A 17,772-nucleotide genomic window follows, 5' to 3' on the forward strand; every position below is an offset into this window, starting at 1 on the left:
GAAGGCTTTCTTTGATGTGGCTTTGTCTGACTAATTGCAGCCGCCATTGTGTTCAGTCAAAACCAAGTAAACCTCCCGTTGCTCAGAAGTGCATGTAAACAGACGGGGAAAAAAATCATCACCCACACCAGCTTGCAACAAAAGGAGTCTCCCAATGGGGGATCCCGACGTGGCCTCCCGAGGGATGCTTTCCCGTTTTGTTTCAAAAAGATGATGAATATCGGAACTCTTGGAGGGCTTAGAGGTAAATCCAATGTTAGAGTGCTGTAGCAGTGAGCAACCTTTACTGGATAATAGATGAGAGTGGCTCAGTCAGCTTTAGAAAATGAAAATGTGGGATGCCAATCATTATTGTGCAAAGGTATTAACAAAAGATTACATTTATTTGAATTAGAATTGTCTCTACTGTCATTGATTACAACGTATTGTACAATGTTTGTTTATTTGTGGCTTTTAATCGAACCACAGCAGAAAAAAAACATCAATCATTAATTACCAGAAGGAAACAATATTTGCACAAATATCAGCTGTACAACACCCTAATGCCCAAAGGGAGTAGGTTGAAGCTGAAGCTTTTAAGTGCCTACCCCTATTACATTTTGTTCCTTGCAGGGAAGACATATACAAAATCAAATCAATGAAACAGTATTTCACCCCACAAAGAAAAATAAAAAATCAAAGAAATAAAATTTCAAACTTTTAATATTGTTGGTAGTTACTGCTATAACATATAATACCCAAAGAAACTTTTGATATTTTGCTCTTCTTTATCCAAAATAGGTATAGTATATGATTTTTTTAACGGTGAACATCAGGGACATTTTTAAGGTCATCAATTGTAAATTAATACTTTTTTGTGTGGCACAATTGCTTTTCAATGTTATTCAAGAATATTGGACATGGAAGTTATTGATTACCTGAGATAATGACTCTTCTTTGTAGAAAAAAGCAACTGTTAAATATTTGTTGGAGGTTGGTGCTTACTTGCCTTTGTAATAATGGGGATTCAATAGGGCTTATTTAAAATTTTAAGAAACTGTTTTGGGATATCATTTGATTTACCATTTAGGAAACACAAGTTGAAATGCAATGGATTGTGGACTAAAAAATGTTAATGTCGAATATTTTTATTTTTTATTCAAAGGTGGAGTGACCTTATCTTATCGTTTCAAAGTGTTTCCTTCTGTAACATTTTTCCTAATTTGGTATATTTTTGTTGTGTATTTTTATTTAAAAACAAAAAATCTATAAAAACAAAAACATAAGCAATAATTGTCTGTGTCATTTGGCATCATTGATCATTTTTAATGCTTGATAAGTTTATTCTGCTTCTAATATTGGACATACACAAAGGAGATTGCATAAGAGTCAGATAGCTATTTTGACTAATATTGCGCACTGCTGTTTGTTGTTATGATCATTATGAACTGTTTACATCACTGTCCCATTGGGCCAATGATGTTTCTGTTTTTTGATACCCGCACTTTTTTCGAAGGATTTGCTCTTGAGACCGTTTTTAAAAAAAAAAGAGCTCAGGGGAGGGCTTTTAGAACAGGTTGGAATTTCTAATTGGAGGTTTGGGCTCTACTGTTCCCCTTGCAAGTGGGGCTGCGCATCAATAATGAGTTCTAATTTGGAACATAGTACTTATTTTTCTACAGTGAGAATCTATAAGGAATTGGACCGATAAACAGGGATCAATCAGGAATTGGAATCGCTAAAACTTTATCAATACACAGCCCTACTTGCAAGTTCAAAATCCATGAAAGTATTCTTCCTTATTTTGAGTGTCTACAAAACTTTAAACCTTTATCATAACCTGATAAAAAAACGTAAAATCGGCCATGTTCTCTGCCCTCTATCAGATAATTTTGTTGCATTTTAGGGATCTTTTTCAAATTTACTAGATAATTAAGTTTAAAGTGATATATAATAAGACTACTTACTCAGTATTTTCCAATATTGATTAATATATTTTTCTTTTACTAGAGGAACATATATGAAAATAATATTAGTCTTACTTTACCAGATAAATAAGTCGAAAATTTGTATCATAAACTTATCAATGCATTTTATTTTATTTGGGAAAACAATGTAAAATCAGACATGTTCTCTTTCTTTTATAAGATCTTTTTTTTTGCATTTTAGGAATCTTTTTTTAATTTACTAGATAAATAAGTTAAAAGTGATATAAGACTACTTTTTCACCATTTTCCAATTTGAATGAATATTTTTCTTCTTTTACAAGATGAAATGAAAATATAAAAAAATATATATATTGTCCTACTTTACTAGATGAATAAGTTTAAAATAAAGTTGAAAGTTTAGTACTAAATGTATACTGACTGTATGTAAAGCTCCAACACAATGTTGCATTTTAGAATACGCGGAAATCTATATTTTGCATTTATCAGTCAGAGATAGAGAAAATAAAAATTTTACGATTTTAATTTTACGATACAACATTCCATTATTTTTTTTGTTAGTTTTCTGATTATACAGTTACAAGCTCTATCACACAGACAAGACAGGGGACCATTAAGACATTTAAGAGGTAAATTTAAGAATTTTAATCATATTTAAAATCTTTTCAAGGCCATAGGTCAGAAGTGGAAGTTTCAAGCAAAAAGTGACAACATCCATGAAGCACCTTGAAGATAGCCCTGTGTCACAACACACTGTGTGCAATAATGGTTGTGCTGACGATCTACTCAATATTGATCAAGTGTAACGTTGCCAAACTTCTACAAGCTTGACTTTTTTATCATGAGAACCAAGGATAAAATTTACTTAAATAACAATTTTAATGAGTGTGTACATACTGTGATAAATGTTGTCGTCTGTGAATTACATTTGTCCGACCTAGTTTTTTTATGACTTTCTTGGCTTCAGCCCAATAATCTTACCCTTGTCTGCTTTGTTCAGCAAGCCCGCTGTCTGTTGAGCAAGTTTTTAATTATCTCAACCAGAAGATACAATTGCCAGTTTGCAGCAAAATATTCTATCAAGGAAAAAGTATCTACGTTGACTAAACTGATCTAAAAACAAGTAACCCCTTAACATCTCATCTCATCTCATCAGCCATACCGCTTATCCTCATTAGGGTCGCGGGGGGGCTGGAGCCCATCCCAGCCATCTCCGGGCAGTGGGCAGGGGACACCCTGACCTGGTTGCCAGCCAATCACAGGGCACACAGGGACAGACAACTCATTCGCTCATTCACACGTAGGGACAATTTGGACCGGCCAATTTGCCTGAAATGCATGTTTTTGGAACGTGGGAGGAAACCGGAGTGCCCGGAGGAAACCCACGCAAGCACGGGGAGAACATACAAACTCCGCACAGGAAGTCTGGAGCTGGATTTGAACCCACGACAGGTTCCCATGACATGAACTGTGCCGCACAAGCGCTAACCACTGCGCCGCCGTGCTGCCTACCCCTTAACATTCATATGCATAATTAAATTAATTAAAGAGCAAACAATCATTTGTTAGATCTTCAAACCGGATGTGATGCCTAACGTCAAACAACCTCAACCCTAAAACTGCTGAGATATTTCCAATGCAAATACTGTGTCAACAGCAATGCCAGGGAAGAGCAGGTTTGCGCTCTGCTTTTACAAACTCGTACTTTTTCTCTTCGCCAGAGTATCTGAGAACCTGTGTGTTGTTATTGTCAACAGCTACAAAGTTTGCTGACAGTGCTAAGCCAGCCCGCGGCAAGAAAGTCAGCGAAAGATGCAGCGGAAGAGTACAGGCTGACAGAATAACATTTCCTCAGGTGTGAAAGAGACAAAAAAACTGTCCATCTGTAGATCTCTTTTTATGAGATGCAACATGGTGCAAACACCGGTAACTGTTTCGTTTTCATATGTACATTTACAATGTTAAATTTCATTCCGAACAAGCCATTGATTTATTCGTAAATCATACAAGGACAATGGGTACATCTTTGTCATTTATGTTGTAGCTGTCAACAACCATTTAATTAAAGCAAACTCATGTAAGCTTTAAAACAAATGTTGAGACTTGCATGCAGGTCATCCCTCTTAATTTATGAGAAGCCCTGCCTTCGAGTGTAAAAATGTAAGCGCAGGTCGAGTCGATGAGCGTGATGGAGTATTTGCTCTTGAGGCCATTCTCCACAACAGTCCCTCTGCCAGATAAAGCAGACAATAACTCCGCCTTGGAGTAATTTAATCTCCCTTTTATCAATGAAGGATGGTTTTAGTACGCTGTGCCTCTGAGCAGATACACGTTTTGAGCAAAAGAGTGGGGTATTTTTACCAAACAGTGATATAAATTTTAGCTTTGTTGGTAAAACTGTGACTGACTGGTTTGCATGTCTTTCTCACAGATCAGAGGTTTTGGGTTCAATTACAGCCAGTGGCCTCTCTGTACACCGTACTATTGTTTTAAAATAGGAAACTACCCCAAAACAATGTAAATCTTCTAGGTACATGCAGCATTACTATTTGATTTTTGTTTTTATTTTGATTGACCCCCTTAACGTTCCTGTAAAAATCGCCTAAAATCCCAATTCAAGACTTACCCAAAGTAAATTGAGTTGCTTTAGAGACAATGGACGTTTTTGGTCTCGTTTGAAAGGTAAGACCCTAAAGTTTTGTCCCAAACTTAATCACTGCAAGTGCTACTAACATTGAGTAATCGGAGTTGAAACACACAGACATAGTTTTAAATATTTTTTTGCAATTAAACGCCTACAGATGAGTGTCGCATGAGCATCTTAGACAATAGTCAACAGCTTGAACACATACCTGTCAAATTTGATCACAATCTGAAAATCTAAACATAGCATTTCACACATTGTTCTTAGCCTATTTAGGCGTTTCCAAATTAAGCCATTTGGAGACGACTAGTTTTCAACACTAAAACATTTGCAAATTTGTTATCTATTTTATTTATTTATTTATTTATTTTATATATTTGTTATAAATTTGTTATTATTTTGGACATTGTGAAAGAGTTGTAAATGTATGACTATTCTTTCCAGATGTCAGATAAATGATTGTGCACACGCGTAATAATGGTGCGTAGAAATTAATCATTAATTGCTTTGCGCAGATTTAATTTCGGCTAATGCGGGCTTTGGACCGTAAAACAGGACTGCTATTGGCCAAAAAAAGTGTCAATCTAAAAGTCAAAGGCTAACTACCATATTGGAATAATTGTACGAGTCTGTTTAGTTTCAAACGGGAGTTTTTGAACGAAAGTCAACAAGTTAGAAGAAGGAATGTTGAACGAAGCAGACATGCTTTTGGGTGAATTACTATTCATATGTCCGCATTATCGTTTGTTTTGGAGTAAATATTTTACACGGTTGGATTCACTGAATTGTCTGGGATGTAAAAAAGTCATTTTTGTGTGCATTAAATGAATACCATGATGGCCAGGGGACATAATTTGTGAGTTAGGTTGGCTTTATAGTTTTCAGGTTTCTTGTTTCAGAGTGATCGTGATGTTTCTGTGAGGAGTATATTTTGAAATGGTCTTATTTTGAATCCCAAGAGTTTAAACTTTCCAATGAAGTGTAGCATGACGTATTTCAGAGACGGGTGACATTCAACAGACACCTTTTTGTTTATCAAAAGCCGTTTAGGGGTTAGTATTGTGAGTAGTAGGAGTCAACCTAATCCATCAATTTGAACCCATCACCTTTAATTTTACTGTTTGACAATTTCTGTCAATTGAGATTAAATCAATTTATCAATTAGCCAGTGGATGCAGCACAGCTATTAACACATTAGTATTGAATTTGCAATGTATGCTTCATGCCATTAACTGGCCACAGAGAGTGTGGTACACGCTTATTAGTACTGGTAATAAACAACCCCAGAAGTCATTAATTAAATAGGGGAAATTCAGGTAAACTATATGGGCAAAGGGAACAAATATTAATCTCCACAATATCACAAAAAATATGACAAAACACTGAAACGGGCTGCCTGAAGTTTATTGAGGTAAATTGACTTGAGCTGGAGTCACTCTGGACCTGGAAAAATCAATGAATAAATAATTTCTATATGAATATTTGTCATATGTTTCTCTTTCAGTTTAAGTCCCTTCTGGCAAACTATACACAGTAGACACATCTCCGAAAGACAGATCCCCTATGATTGTGTTATTATCTCAGTTACATAAATGCCTGTTGTCTCCATACCACACAGAATTTCCCCCCTCTACTCTTTGTCAGCTCGCACACAAAAACTTCAAAACCTGTGTAACCATGGAGATGATGCAAGCGAAGGCATTTCAACTCCCTGCCTCGGGTCGGAGGTGGGTGGATGGGCATCAAAAAAAAAAAAGCTTCCCTCCCCCCAACCTCCTGAAGGGCTGAGGAGCCAGGTGACTCAGACATGAGCAAACCCGGCCAAAATGCGGTAACATAATATGATATTTCCACTGTTTAGGCATACAAAAATAAGCTTCGATATGAAACAAAGTTATCCATCCAGATTCTGGATTAGCTTACTGCTGTCAACGCTGTGGATAAATTCCGTGTGACCCAAAAAAATAATTAACTAGCAAGAAATCTCAAGACCTAAAACAAACAAGAAGAAAGAGGAAGCCCGAAAAGTACTGGGAAGGCACACAAACAAATAGAGGATTCAATCCATCTCCAGAATTGGAGCCACCGAAGCACCTTTGTTTAAAGTTATACGACAGAAAACTGAGTGTTATTAAAAGAAATATCAGGAAAGTAGACATGACAAGTGTCAAGACTGTGAATTTTTATGATTTGTCCTATTCTAGATTTCCACCGCTTACTTCAAGAATGTTTGGCATGTCAACAATACAAAGCGTTGAAAGTAAAACTAGGAGTTCTGTAATTACGTGTGCATGAAGGTTGCATATGCGAAAAATCTGCAAATAGTGGTTGAATAGAGTTAGAGATACTTTATAGATAATATTCAAAAAAAGCCTCAATTAATTTTAGAGGACCTCTATGGCCAAAACATGCACAGCAGAAGCAGTACAATGGATTTGAAGCAAGATCTCATGATGCAGAAGATTCTTATACCTATACTTCATTTATCATTCCTGCATGTTCACACACAATATTTGTGTAAGGGTGTTTTTCCCAGTCACAATTCAGAACAAGTGACGGGATCCTTTAGTCATAATTTACCTTAACCCTGAAACGGATTAGAAACGTTACACCTTTAAATTTAAATGATTATCAAATTAGAAATATTTTAGCAAAACTTTTTATACATGAGGACGTTTTTTTGTGAAAAATGTGTTTTTCGTCACAATTTGGTAAATGTTAATTTCCCACAAAAATCTATTGATATGTTTTTTTTATTTTAAAGCTTAAAAATCCAAAAGTATAGTTTAGACAGAGAGAATGTTTTGCAGGTCAGCAGACCTAAAGATTTTTGATTTTCAATTGTTTGACAAAATAACGCCAAACATTTTCTGACGCTTCAAGTCCAAACCTGTAACTATTTTTTTTTTTTTTTTTACTTTTTTTTTTCCTCTCACACACTTTGACATAGGGTTGGGTCACCCTTCATACAACCACACGGACAAAAAAATATATACAATTGACATACCCATAAGTAACAAAAGAAACAACAACAAAAAATGTAAATAAAAGGAATAAATAAACCTAACTTTTAATTCTTACTTTTTCGACAAAGCCAGTTTTAAGCAGTGTTCTTTTTTGGAAAACATGAATGGAATTAAAAACGTTTCTTCCACTATGTCTGAGTCATCAATTGAGCAACAAATTTAATAAAGGATTCATTGAATTTAAAATGGTAAATGGTCTGCATTTATATAGCGCTTTTCAAGTCAATGAAGACCTCCCAAAGCGCTTTACAATGTGCTTCACATTTACCCATTCACACACACACACACCAATAGTGGCCATGCAGCCATGCAAGGCGCCGACCTGCTTATTGGGGGGCATTAGGGATTCAGTGTCTTGCCCAAGGCCACTTCGACATATAACACGGAGGAGTCGGGAATCAAACCTGCGATCTTTTGATCCCAAGACGAGCGCTCTACCTCCTGAGCTAATCCTTTGTTGCAACCTTGTCCAAATCGTTTTTACCAATTTTAATATGCAAGATATTTCATCAGGTATTTGTTTTTTTCATCTCATCTCATCTCATTAGCCATACCGCTTATCCTCAGTAGGGTCGCGGGGGGCTGGAGCCCATCCCAGCAATCATCGGGCAGTGAGCAGGAGACACCCTGAACTGGTTGCCAGCCAATCGCAGGGCACACAGGGACAGACAACTCATTCGCTCATTCACACCTAGGGACAATTTGGACCGGCCAATTTACCTGAAATGCATGTCTTTGGAATGTGGGAGGAAACCGGAGTGCCCGGAGGAAACCCACGCAAACACGGGGAGAACATACAAACTCCGCACAGTAAGTCTGGAGCTGGATTTGAACCCACGACAGGTTCCCATTCAGATTCAGATTCAGATCTACTTTATTGTCATTCTAGTACACGTGTATACAGAACGAAATGTCGATGCATCTGACCCCCACAGTTTCCTTGAATGTACAGATATAAATAAAGTTGTATTGTATTTTGGCTACGTATAGTATTTTACCATAGTGCCGATAGTGCAAGAAGAGTAGCTAACCAGATGTGCAAAATGGGCAGTCAGGTTAACAAGTCAGGTACACAGTAACATTAACACTGTAACAATAACGCTGTAATTACAATAGTGCAGAGAGCAATGTGCAAGGAGTGGCAAGCTATAAAAAAACTGCCAGTAGTGCAAAAAGTCAGATTAGCAGCTGTTTAGATTTAAGTTAACTATATGTTAGATTGACCATTTGCTCAGTAGCCTAGATGGTAAGGCGCCCGCTTTGAGACTGGGAGGTCGGTGGTTCGCGCCCCGGCCGAGTCATTCCTAAGACTTAAAAAGTGGTCGGCGGCGCCCTTTGTTGGCTGCGGCTGCATCGGCTCGCTACAACGGGTCAGGTGCAATCGACATTTCGTTCTGTGTACATTGTTACACAGAATGACAATACAAGGAAATTATTATTATTATTATTATTATTAACAGTCATGACATGAACTGTGCCGCACAAGCGCTAACCACTGCGCCGCCGTGCTGCCCTATTTGTTTTTTTTAACGAATAAATAAATCAATAGATAAAGAAAGATAAATAGAAGCAATAAACAATTCATCACTTTAAAAAAATGCACTTGTTGCCATACTCTATGGATGGGATCGACAGCCTGTAGCTCGAGAGCAGGGGTTGGGAACCTATGCCTCGTCTACATACACGAGTACATATGGCTCAGAGATCAAATTAAACTTGTGCAATTATTTAATGTATTCTTACATGCAGAGGTAATTGTCACACGTGCAAAGCCGAGACAATACTAACTAGTTGGACGTTTCGGTACAGTATTTAAGACACAATTGTAACTACAGTTTACAATCAAGGTGTCACACCAACAGACCCCCCGTTTTGGCTGTAAAGCGCTAAATAATCCTTAATATGGAAGCTCATTAACTAATCTATGTTCATTGTCGAGACACTTCATGAAGAAAAGCCACAAAACAAATTGTAAGCACCAAAAAGTTCTAGCAAAACACATGGAGACATTTTATTGGGTGAACAGTGGGAATGGATAGAGCTATACTCAGGGAACGCGCACTCCTCTTAATCGCCTAGTGCCGTCAGCACTGAAAGTAAATACGTTGGTATCCTTGTTTGCAGCATTTTGTGACATTTTAATAAGATAACTTTGCTCTCACCTTGTTTTTAACCATTTTTTAAAAACAAAAATAAAAAAACGAGCCTCAACATTATTGGGTAAATGCGGGAGGGAGACGAATATCAATTGCTAAATTTATTTTGATACAGGACACATGCTCTGTGATTATTATTTGTTCATATATTTGATCAAATCATCAAACATCACATAAATAAAAAGTGCTGAAGAATTAGCTTTTGTCTTAAGAGTGCATTTGGCGGTTTTGTTGAATTTTGTCTTAAAGTATACTGTGTGGGTCTCTCAAAAAAAGAAAAAAAGAAATGTTTATGCTTTAATAGCTCTGAGTCAAAAAGGTTCCCAGCCCCTGATGTTCTTTATCGCTGGCCCAATGACCCCTACTTGACTTGAAATGGTAAAACATGAGGGAGAAAAGGCTTTTGTTTTTAAATATGGTTTTAGAAGGAAGACAAACTCAACACAAAACATTAGTAACCTTAAACAATGCTCTTAAAATGTTTGCAAAAAAACAAATAATATTGATTAATGACTTTTATGTATTAATCCCCTTCCTGTTTTGATTAGAAAAATGGGCGTATTTCTTTGAGGCTCCAGCCGTGTTTTTGTTATGTTTTTTTAGGGTTGCCGATCCCTGCTCTACGGGAAGCTTCTCGGACCATAGCCTCCTGCTTGTTTTCAACGTTTTCCTGCTCCAACACACCTGAGTCAATGGGTGGGATCTATGAAATAAAACAACGATCTGCAGCTGGATCGGAGGAGGGAGCCATTGAAAACGGGCAGGGTTGCCCACCCCTGATTTAGGGCGTTAACAGGGTATCCCGAAGAGGAAATCCCTGCCCGCTGCCATAACCATTTAAATTCCACACCTCATTTGATCCCCTCAAAGGCATTCCTCCCCGCCTCTTGGCAGGTAACACAGCTACATTCATTCTACCAGGCGGTTTTGGAATTTAATCGAGCAATGACAGCCAAACACGTCAAAATAACGAATAAACATTTACTTTTGTCGTCATTTAATTTTGCTTTCTGTTCTTAAGGATTGTTATGACGTCACCGCCATGTTGACAAACTTTGAGCCTCAACGATATGGAACTAAATGGCGCAATTATAAAGTCACAAACAGAAAGCTTTGAAAAAGTGACAGCCTTAATTGCATTCGCGGTTACATTTTGGTACATAGTAGTGTCAGAACCTAAAACCGAAACTGTGTTGATGTTAAAAAAAAATAGTTATTCCGTACCTGCAGGAAACTGTGATTTCAACTTTGGTGGCAGGGATTGACGCGTTGAGCGGGTCGAAGTCGCCGATAGACGCCATGCTCAAAAAACTGTTGTTCATCATAACGTCCGCAGCCCCTCGCCCCAATAAAGGGGGTTTCAAGCCACTTGTTCTGCACTGCTATATTGTAGTCCGCCCCGGTGTCCCACCCTCGTAACAGCGGCAAGGAAGCGATCGGTCCCCTGCTTTAAGTGAACCCAAAGTGCAGCGGTGGAAGACACGAGCGAGAGGCAAGGGAATAGCCGTGTCACTCCGCGGTGACAATATATTCACTACTTCTAATTCCTCCTCCAAACACTAAGAGTTGTATTTTTATGATAGTGATCAAACTGTGACATATTACATACTCTTAGTCCGTACACTTCATTTGCACACCCTTTAAGAAGTGTTGCGAATTGCGTACAGGAACTACTTGCGGCGGAAGAGACTGTCGTCAGACAGTCAAGAAGTTGTTCGTCATTCCTGTACTTTCTAATGTTTTTTTCCAATACTTTTTGTTGACAAAGCATAAAAACAAAATAAATAACAACTGAAAATCTTTTAAAAAAATCACATTTTTTTTGCATTATTGTGCAACCCAGTTCACTACAGTACTACAATACTTTCTCAACATTTTAAATAAAGCAATCATATTTAGTAATGGGATTTTATTTCAAACAATCACCATTACACAATGCAAACCATTTTTGAGAGGTTTAGATGTTTAAAATTGTATCAGTAATAATGATGATAAAAAATACAAAATCACATATATGAATTATAATAATCAATACACTTTAAAACATTTGCTTACAACTGTGAATCAAATTCAATAAAGATGGACCAACCTGTTCAAGCCCTGAAAACGGCTTTGGTTGTAAGTTTATACTTAAATTCTATTTGTGAGATCGGTACAAAGTATTTTTTTTGATCTTTCGTTTGATTTAATTTCCTTAAAAAATCATTGTTTTAAAAGTTAGTTGTTTTGTGTTGGTTGACGCATGGTCAAGTGGCAAAATTGCACTTTCAACTGCTAGCCGTTTCGCGCTAGCTAACCTGTCAATGCTAATGTAGCTAAAATATTTCTCTCTTTCAGCCCCAGATGCCACTCGTTCCCAATTATCCCTCTCCCTGTTTAAGCACTTCATTCTCGGTCACTGTCAGTCTGTCAGCAAACTCAACAAATGAAAGGCAAGCACTTTTTGACTTGGGCTCCCGTTTTGATTCCGACCCATTTACTGTATTGATCCTCTGTCCCTGGCTTCCCGATCATCTCCGGTTACCTGATTTACTTCCGATCCCCGACCACGCTTTGTTCTCCTGTCACGGCTACCCGACTTGCTTCCGATCTACAATCACGCTTCATTCTCCTGTCCCAGCTACCCGACTTGCCACCTGTCACCGGCCGCGACGGCTTCCTGCTCCTCCTGCCCAGCGAGCACCAGATCGCTGTCTTTTTCCTCTTGCCCTGACTTCCCCGATCCCTTAATAAAGCTTTGTGTGAAACGTTAGGCATTTGGGTCCACTGCTTGTTCTGGTCATGACTTAAAACAAATACTATTTTCCTTATTTCATTCATTTTTCACATTTTAGAAGTCTCCATTTCTCGCCAATGTGTAAAGACTTAGTGTTAATACTTATAAGCTAATTTCTTCATGAAATGTTTGCTATCTGTTGAAGTCACATTGCTAGGCTTTGAATAAAATGACACATTCTTTATGTGAGAAAATTGTTTTTGCTTTGCATTAAATTACTCAAAATCTCAAGCAAATGATTTAAGCAAACAGCCCAACTTGGACTCTTAAAACAAGCGCGCAAGACTGTGGAAAAAAATATTCTGTCTCTGCGTAGAAAAATGGGTATTCACATCGTATTTATCGACTTATTTTGGAATATCAATGCTGCTAAATGTTTTTGCTCTATGTTCAATTGAACTTTTGTTACAATGCACTATTTTTTGTTGTAGTGTTGTTATAACCTATATTTCACATTGACAATATCTGTGTATTATTTGTTATTGCAACATGCATTGCAGCCTGGTCATCCTGGAAGGGGGATTACCTCATGTGCGGCCCTCCTCAGGGTTTCTTCGTTTTCCTCCATTTTGAGGTTTTTGAGTTTTTTTCCTGCCCTCATGTAGGTTTTAGATCTGGGGATTGTGTAATACTAGTCTGTAGTTTGTAATAGTCTGTGGTCTGTGCAGCCCCTGGAAGACTTTTGATTAAAGGCTATCCAAATAAACATGACTTGACTTGACTTGAAATGATGCATGATCCACTTAGGCAAGTCTCTCAGCACTACTTTGTAAATATGTTACCTACTTATCCTGACATTCTTTTTATCATGTTTTGTAACAGTTGCCCATTGCCCTCACTTGGGCCCGCTCGTTAGACGCCAGCTGCTGCTCGTTGCCTGATTGGCTTCCCTCCTATTTAAACTCAGTGCTCTCATTCACTCCTTGTCAGTCCGCCAACGAACCTCTGCACTTGCAAGCCTTGTGTTTTGACTATGTCCGGTATCCCGCTCAGGTATCCAGTATCCGGTATTGATCCCGTCTGACTCGTTCTGTCTTGCTCCAGTCTCAAGTATCCGGTATAGATCTCGCCTGTCTCGTCCTGTCCGGTATCTTGCTCCAGTCTCCAATATCCGGTATTGATTTCGCCTGTCTCGTCCTGTCCTGTATCTTGCTCCAGTCTCCAGTATCCGGTGTCGATCCCGTCTGTCTCATCCCGTCTGGTATCTTGCTCCAGTATCCGGTTTTGACCCCACATGTCTTGTCCTGTCTGGTATCCCGCTCTAGTCTCCAGTAACTGGTATCGATCCGTCTGTCCCGTCCTGTCCGGTATCTTGCTCATGTAACCAGTATCCGGTATCTATCCCGTCCTGTCCGGTATCTTGCTGTTGTATCCAGTATCGGCCCTGTCCGGTATCTTGCGCGTGTATCCAGTATCAGGTATCGATCCTGTCTGTTCCGTCCTGTACGGTATCTGCTCGTGTACCCTATATCTGGTATCGATCGCGTCTGTCCTGTCCGGTTTCGATCTCGTCTGCCTCTGGCTTCCTGTTTTCCTGCGCCTGACTTCTCTGTCTCACTTCTTCCGCCCAGCGATCGCCGAATCACTGGCGTTTGTGTTAACGCGCATGACTGCTTCATTTCCGTAAAATAAAGCTTGTGTGAAAATGTTACGCGTCTGGGTGCACCGTCTCTTCGGGTTCTGACAGTGGTTCTTTTTTAGGTAATTTATTCCATGTTTATCCTAGAGTGTCCCTCTTGATACCGTTGTAAACAATGTACACCATTTTATAAACGATAATAAAGATATTCCTAAGTGTAATTCTAAAAATGGAAAAGAATTGTCTTTGTTGTCGTTGATTACAACATAGTGTACATTGCTCCCAACAGGATTAGACGTGACACTCCAGGATAAACATGTAATAAAGGCTTAAGGGGAAAATATGTTTAAAATTAATATGAAAGAAAATTGAATCATCAAGAATCATTTCATACACAGTCTTAGCGAACTACAAAAAAAAAAAAAAAAAAAAAAACAGAATTGTACTTTAAATCATTTCATGGTTAATGGATTTTCCGTTGGAGTGCCTCTACATGACTTTCAATTTGAATCAATTCCGCTCAATAAGAAGCAGTGCATCAATCACACGCTTGCCTTGTCCTGCTAATTTCTTATGAGTCGGATATTAGGAGTACTGTATAACTTGTTGTTACGTCAAGACATCAATTACATGCTGCCCTCCCTTGTTTACTTTCACTCTGTTTAAATGAACTGATAATATATGGCTGTCAAAAACGTAATGATAAAGTGAAACTTCAATCTCTATCGTTAGAATATAAAGCAAGTAAGCGTCAAATCCCCCAAAATGTTCAACATTTGTTTTTTCTACAGAGTAGAAACTCATCCTCTAAGGGGAATCCATCATGTCACGGTCCAAAATATTCACACAACATTGAAGAGCCATTGTACCACTCAAAGAGGTATTAGTTTATGGAATGATTCAGAGGATGAAAAATTATATCAATCAAAAAAAATATGTACTGTGACTATATTGATTAAAACCCTGAAAATGCACAAATGTTTCTTTTCTTGTTAGTAGGCGTTAATGGATTGAATTCAAATCGTTTGTCTATTGTCATTGATAACAAGGCAGTGAAACAAATGAGAATGGACGTAAAAAAAGAAAAATACAATTAAAAAAAGAACATTAGGATAAAAATGTAAAATATTGACAGGGTAGAGCTTGTAGACTGCCCTTTGTTAGATTCAAGAGATTCAATATTTAAGATTGTCTTTATTGTCATGAACATCTCATCTCATCTCATTAGCCGTACAACTTATCCTCATTAGGGTCGCGGGGGGCTGGAGCCCATCCCAGCCATCTCCGGGCAGTGGGCAGGGGACACCCTGAACTGGTTGCCAGCCAATCGCAGGGCACACGGGGACAGACAACTCACTCGCTCATTCACGCCTAGGGACAATTTGGACCGGCCAATTCACCTGAAATGTATGTTTTTGGAAACCCACGCAAGCACAGGGAGAACATACAAACTCTGCACAGGGAGTGTCATGAACATAAAATGCTATTTAAATTTTTTCTGTAACCTCAGAGTACAGTGTTTACAAAGGAAGTTTAAAATATATGTATACAATATATAATATATATAAAAGAGTCTTTTAAATAGCTGTTTAATTTCAGGCATGAAAAGTAAAATGACTAAAATCAAGTCCATCTTATCAGCCATTCACAGTGAAAGAGTTACAAATTTCCGGACAAACACTGGACAGTTTTCCAATGGTTGACACAAGGACAATTGGTCGAATTTTCTCCAAAGTCAACCCAACAACCTGACTCTAAAACCCAATTCTCACATCTCTTTTAAAGTCATTTTATGGATTCTTTGAACAAAAGATTTTAAATATAGTGTTAGAAATGTAATATTAAAATTTACCGTTTACCGAATGGTTTGAATTGGTCATCTGACTCCATTAACCAAACACAACCTGCATTCTCCTACCAATGCGCGCTCGTTTCTTGACGGGGAAAATATGGACAAGAGACCAGCATTTCCACACGGGGACAGATTTAATTTCTTAAATAATTTAGCTAAGTGAACTTCACCGAATATATGGCCGAATTAGCCGAATTAGTGTCGCTCAAGTCTCCGTCAAGCCTCCTCTCTTGATCCTGTGCCTTTCTTCCTCTGCCCACTTTTTTTTCCCGCAAGCTGGTGTGCCGGCTCCTCCCATGGGCGTGCCAGGAAAGCCCCCTCGCCTCAATGTCTGAAATGGTCCAAACATCCCCAAGCGTTTCTACGTCACCAGGGCCGTCTGCGTCGAGAAGTGCTGATTATCTTATCAGCCCTTTGTCCCAGTTCCCCGCTGTTTCTAGTAAATATCATTTTCCGCTAGGTTGCATTGACCTCGCCCCACAGCTCAGCCAGTGAATATCTTTTGCATTTAAATGTAATTTGTATTTGATCGCACAAAATCCTTTATAGTCAAAATGTATAAAATCCTTCAATAGTCACTTGCTTTCTTCGGATATGCACCACTCTTAAAGTAATTGAAGAAAAGTAATTTAGACTCAAGCATTTTAAACTATGTCAAGTCAATTCAAGTCATGTTTATTTGTATAGCCCTTTATCACAAAGAGTCTCAAAGGGCTGCACAGACCAAAAAATATTGCGAACCAAGTCAAATCAAGTCAAGTCATGTTTATTTGTAAAGCCCTTAATCAGAAGGAGTCTCAAAGCGCTGCACACACCATAGACTATTATTACACCATCCTTATTTAAAACCTACATGAGGGCAAGGAAAAACTCAAAAACCTCAACATGAGGGAAATGAAGAAACCTTGAGAACGGATCCTTGCAGTGTCCAACGTAATGTTTTAAGCAAGATGTTAGAAAAACAGTTTTTTTGTTCAACTATATTCTTTTTCAGGGTTGGGTAGGGTTACTTTACCTTGATTACTTTCAATTACTTTTGGATTACTCCAGTACCAAATATGCTAAAAAAAGACAAAAGAAACAAAATATGAATAAAATTATGACTCACAACACATGGTAAGCTTTCTCTCCTGGCTTTGATCTCTTTGATCTCCGGCAAAACTAACATAAAATGCAACAGAAACAAAATGAAAATAAATCCAAACAGCTTGCCAACATTATTTTTGCCGTTCCATGTGTTCCGTTACTCCCCAAGCCTGCACAAAATTCAGTAATTTTATTCATATTTAGTTTATTTTGTCTTTTATTAGCATATTTGGTATTGGAGTAATCCAAAAGTAATTGAAAGTAATCAAGTTAGAGTACCCTACCCAACTCTGTTCTTTTTTTTAGAAGAGGATACATTTGAAAGCCCCAGTGTTTTATATTTGACCACTATATGGCACTGTTTTGTAATGTGAACGAAAACCAGTGCCACAGCAAACGAATGCATGGTAGGGATTCCACTATGTAAAAAAAATAACATTGGTATGATAGTTGCTTGATTTTTGCCTAATATTCAAATTAATGTTTTGTTTCGCTTTAACTGAGTGAAAAACATTTTTTTACCACTTGGAGGCACTAAATATTACACACTGTCCCTTTAAATAAATTTCAATCTAGTTTTAGTATAAACTACAGTATAGAGAATTCCCTTTTAAATATAAAAAAAAATATTAGTTACAGTTTGGATTTGAGCCAAGTTACCATTTTGGTGCTTCTGGATCTCAGTGCTGACTCTTCCACAGTAGAGCAATACATTTTTTTAAATAGAA

General features: G+C 38.0%; 1 protein-coding gene across 3 annotated transcripts in view; it reads right to left on the reverse strand.

Annotated features, from left to right (window-relative positions):
* LOC148357119 (copine-8) overlaps window positions 1–11,406 on the reverse strand; it is a 115,765-nt gene extending 104,359 nt beyond the window's left edge. For 2 of the 3 annotated variants that reach the window (XM_088348500.1, XM_088348499.1), the window contains exon 1: window positions 10,976–11,406. In XM_088348500.1, the coding sequence (XP_088204626.1) occupies window positions 10,976–11,076 (101 nt within the window). In that variant the 5' untranslated portion in view covers window positions 11,077–11,406. The remainder of the gene's footprint in view (window positions 1–10,975) is intronic. The other variant, XM_088348501.1, reaches the window with a different exon arrangement.
* Between the last annotated feature and the right edge of the window lie 6,366 nt (window positions 11,407–17,772).

Source organism: Urocampus carinirostris, chromosome 11, assembly GCF_059441175.1.
Source record: "Urocampus carinirostris isolate Australia breed hairy pipefish chromosome 11, RoL_Ucar_1.0, whole genome shotgun sequence".
Taxonomy (NCBI): Eukaryota; Metazoa; Chordata; class Actinopteri; order Syngnathiformes; family Syngnathidae; genus Urocampus; species Urocampus carinirostris.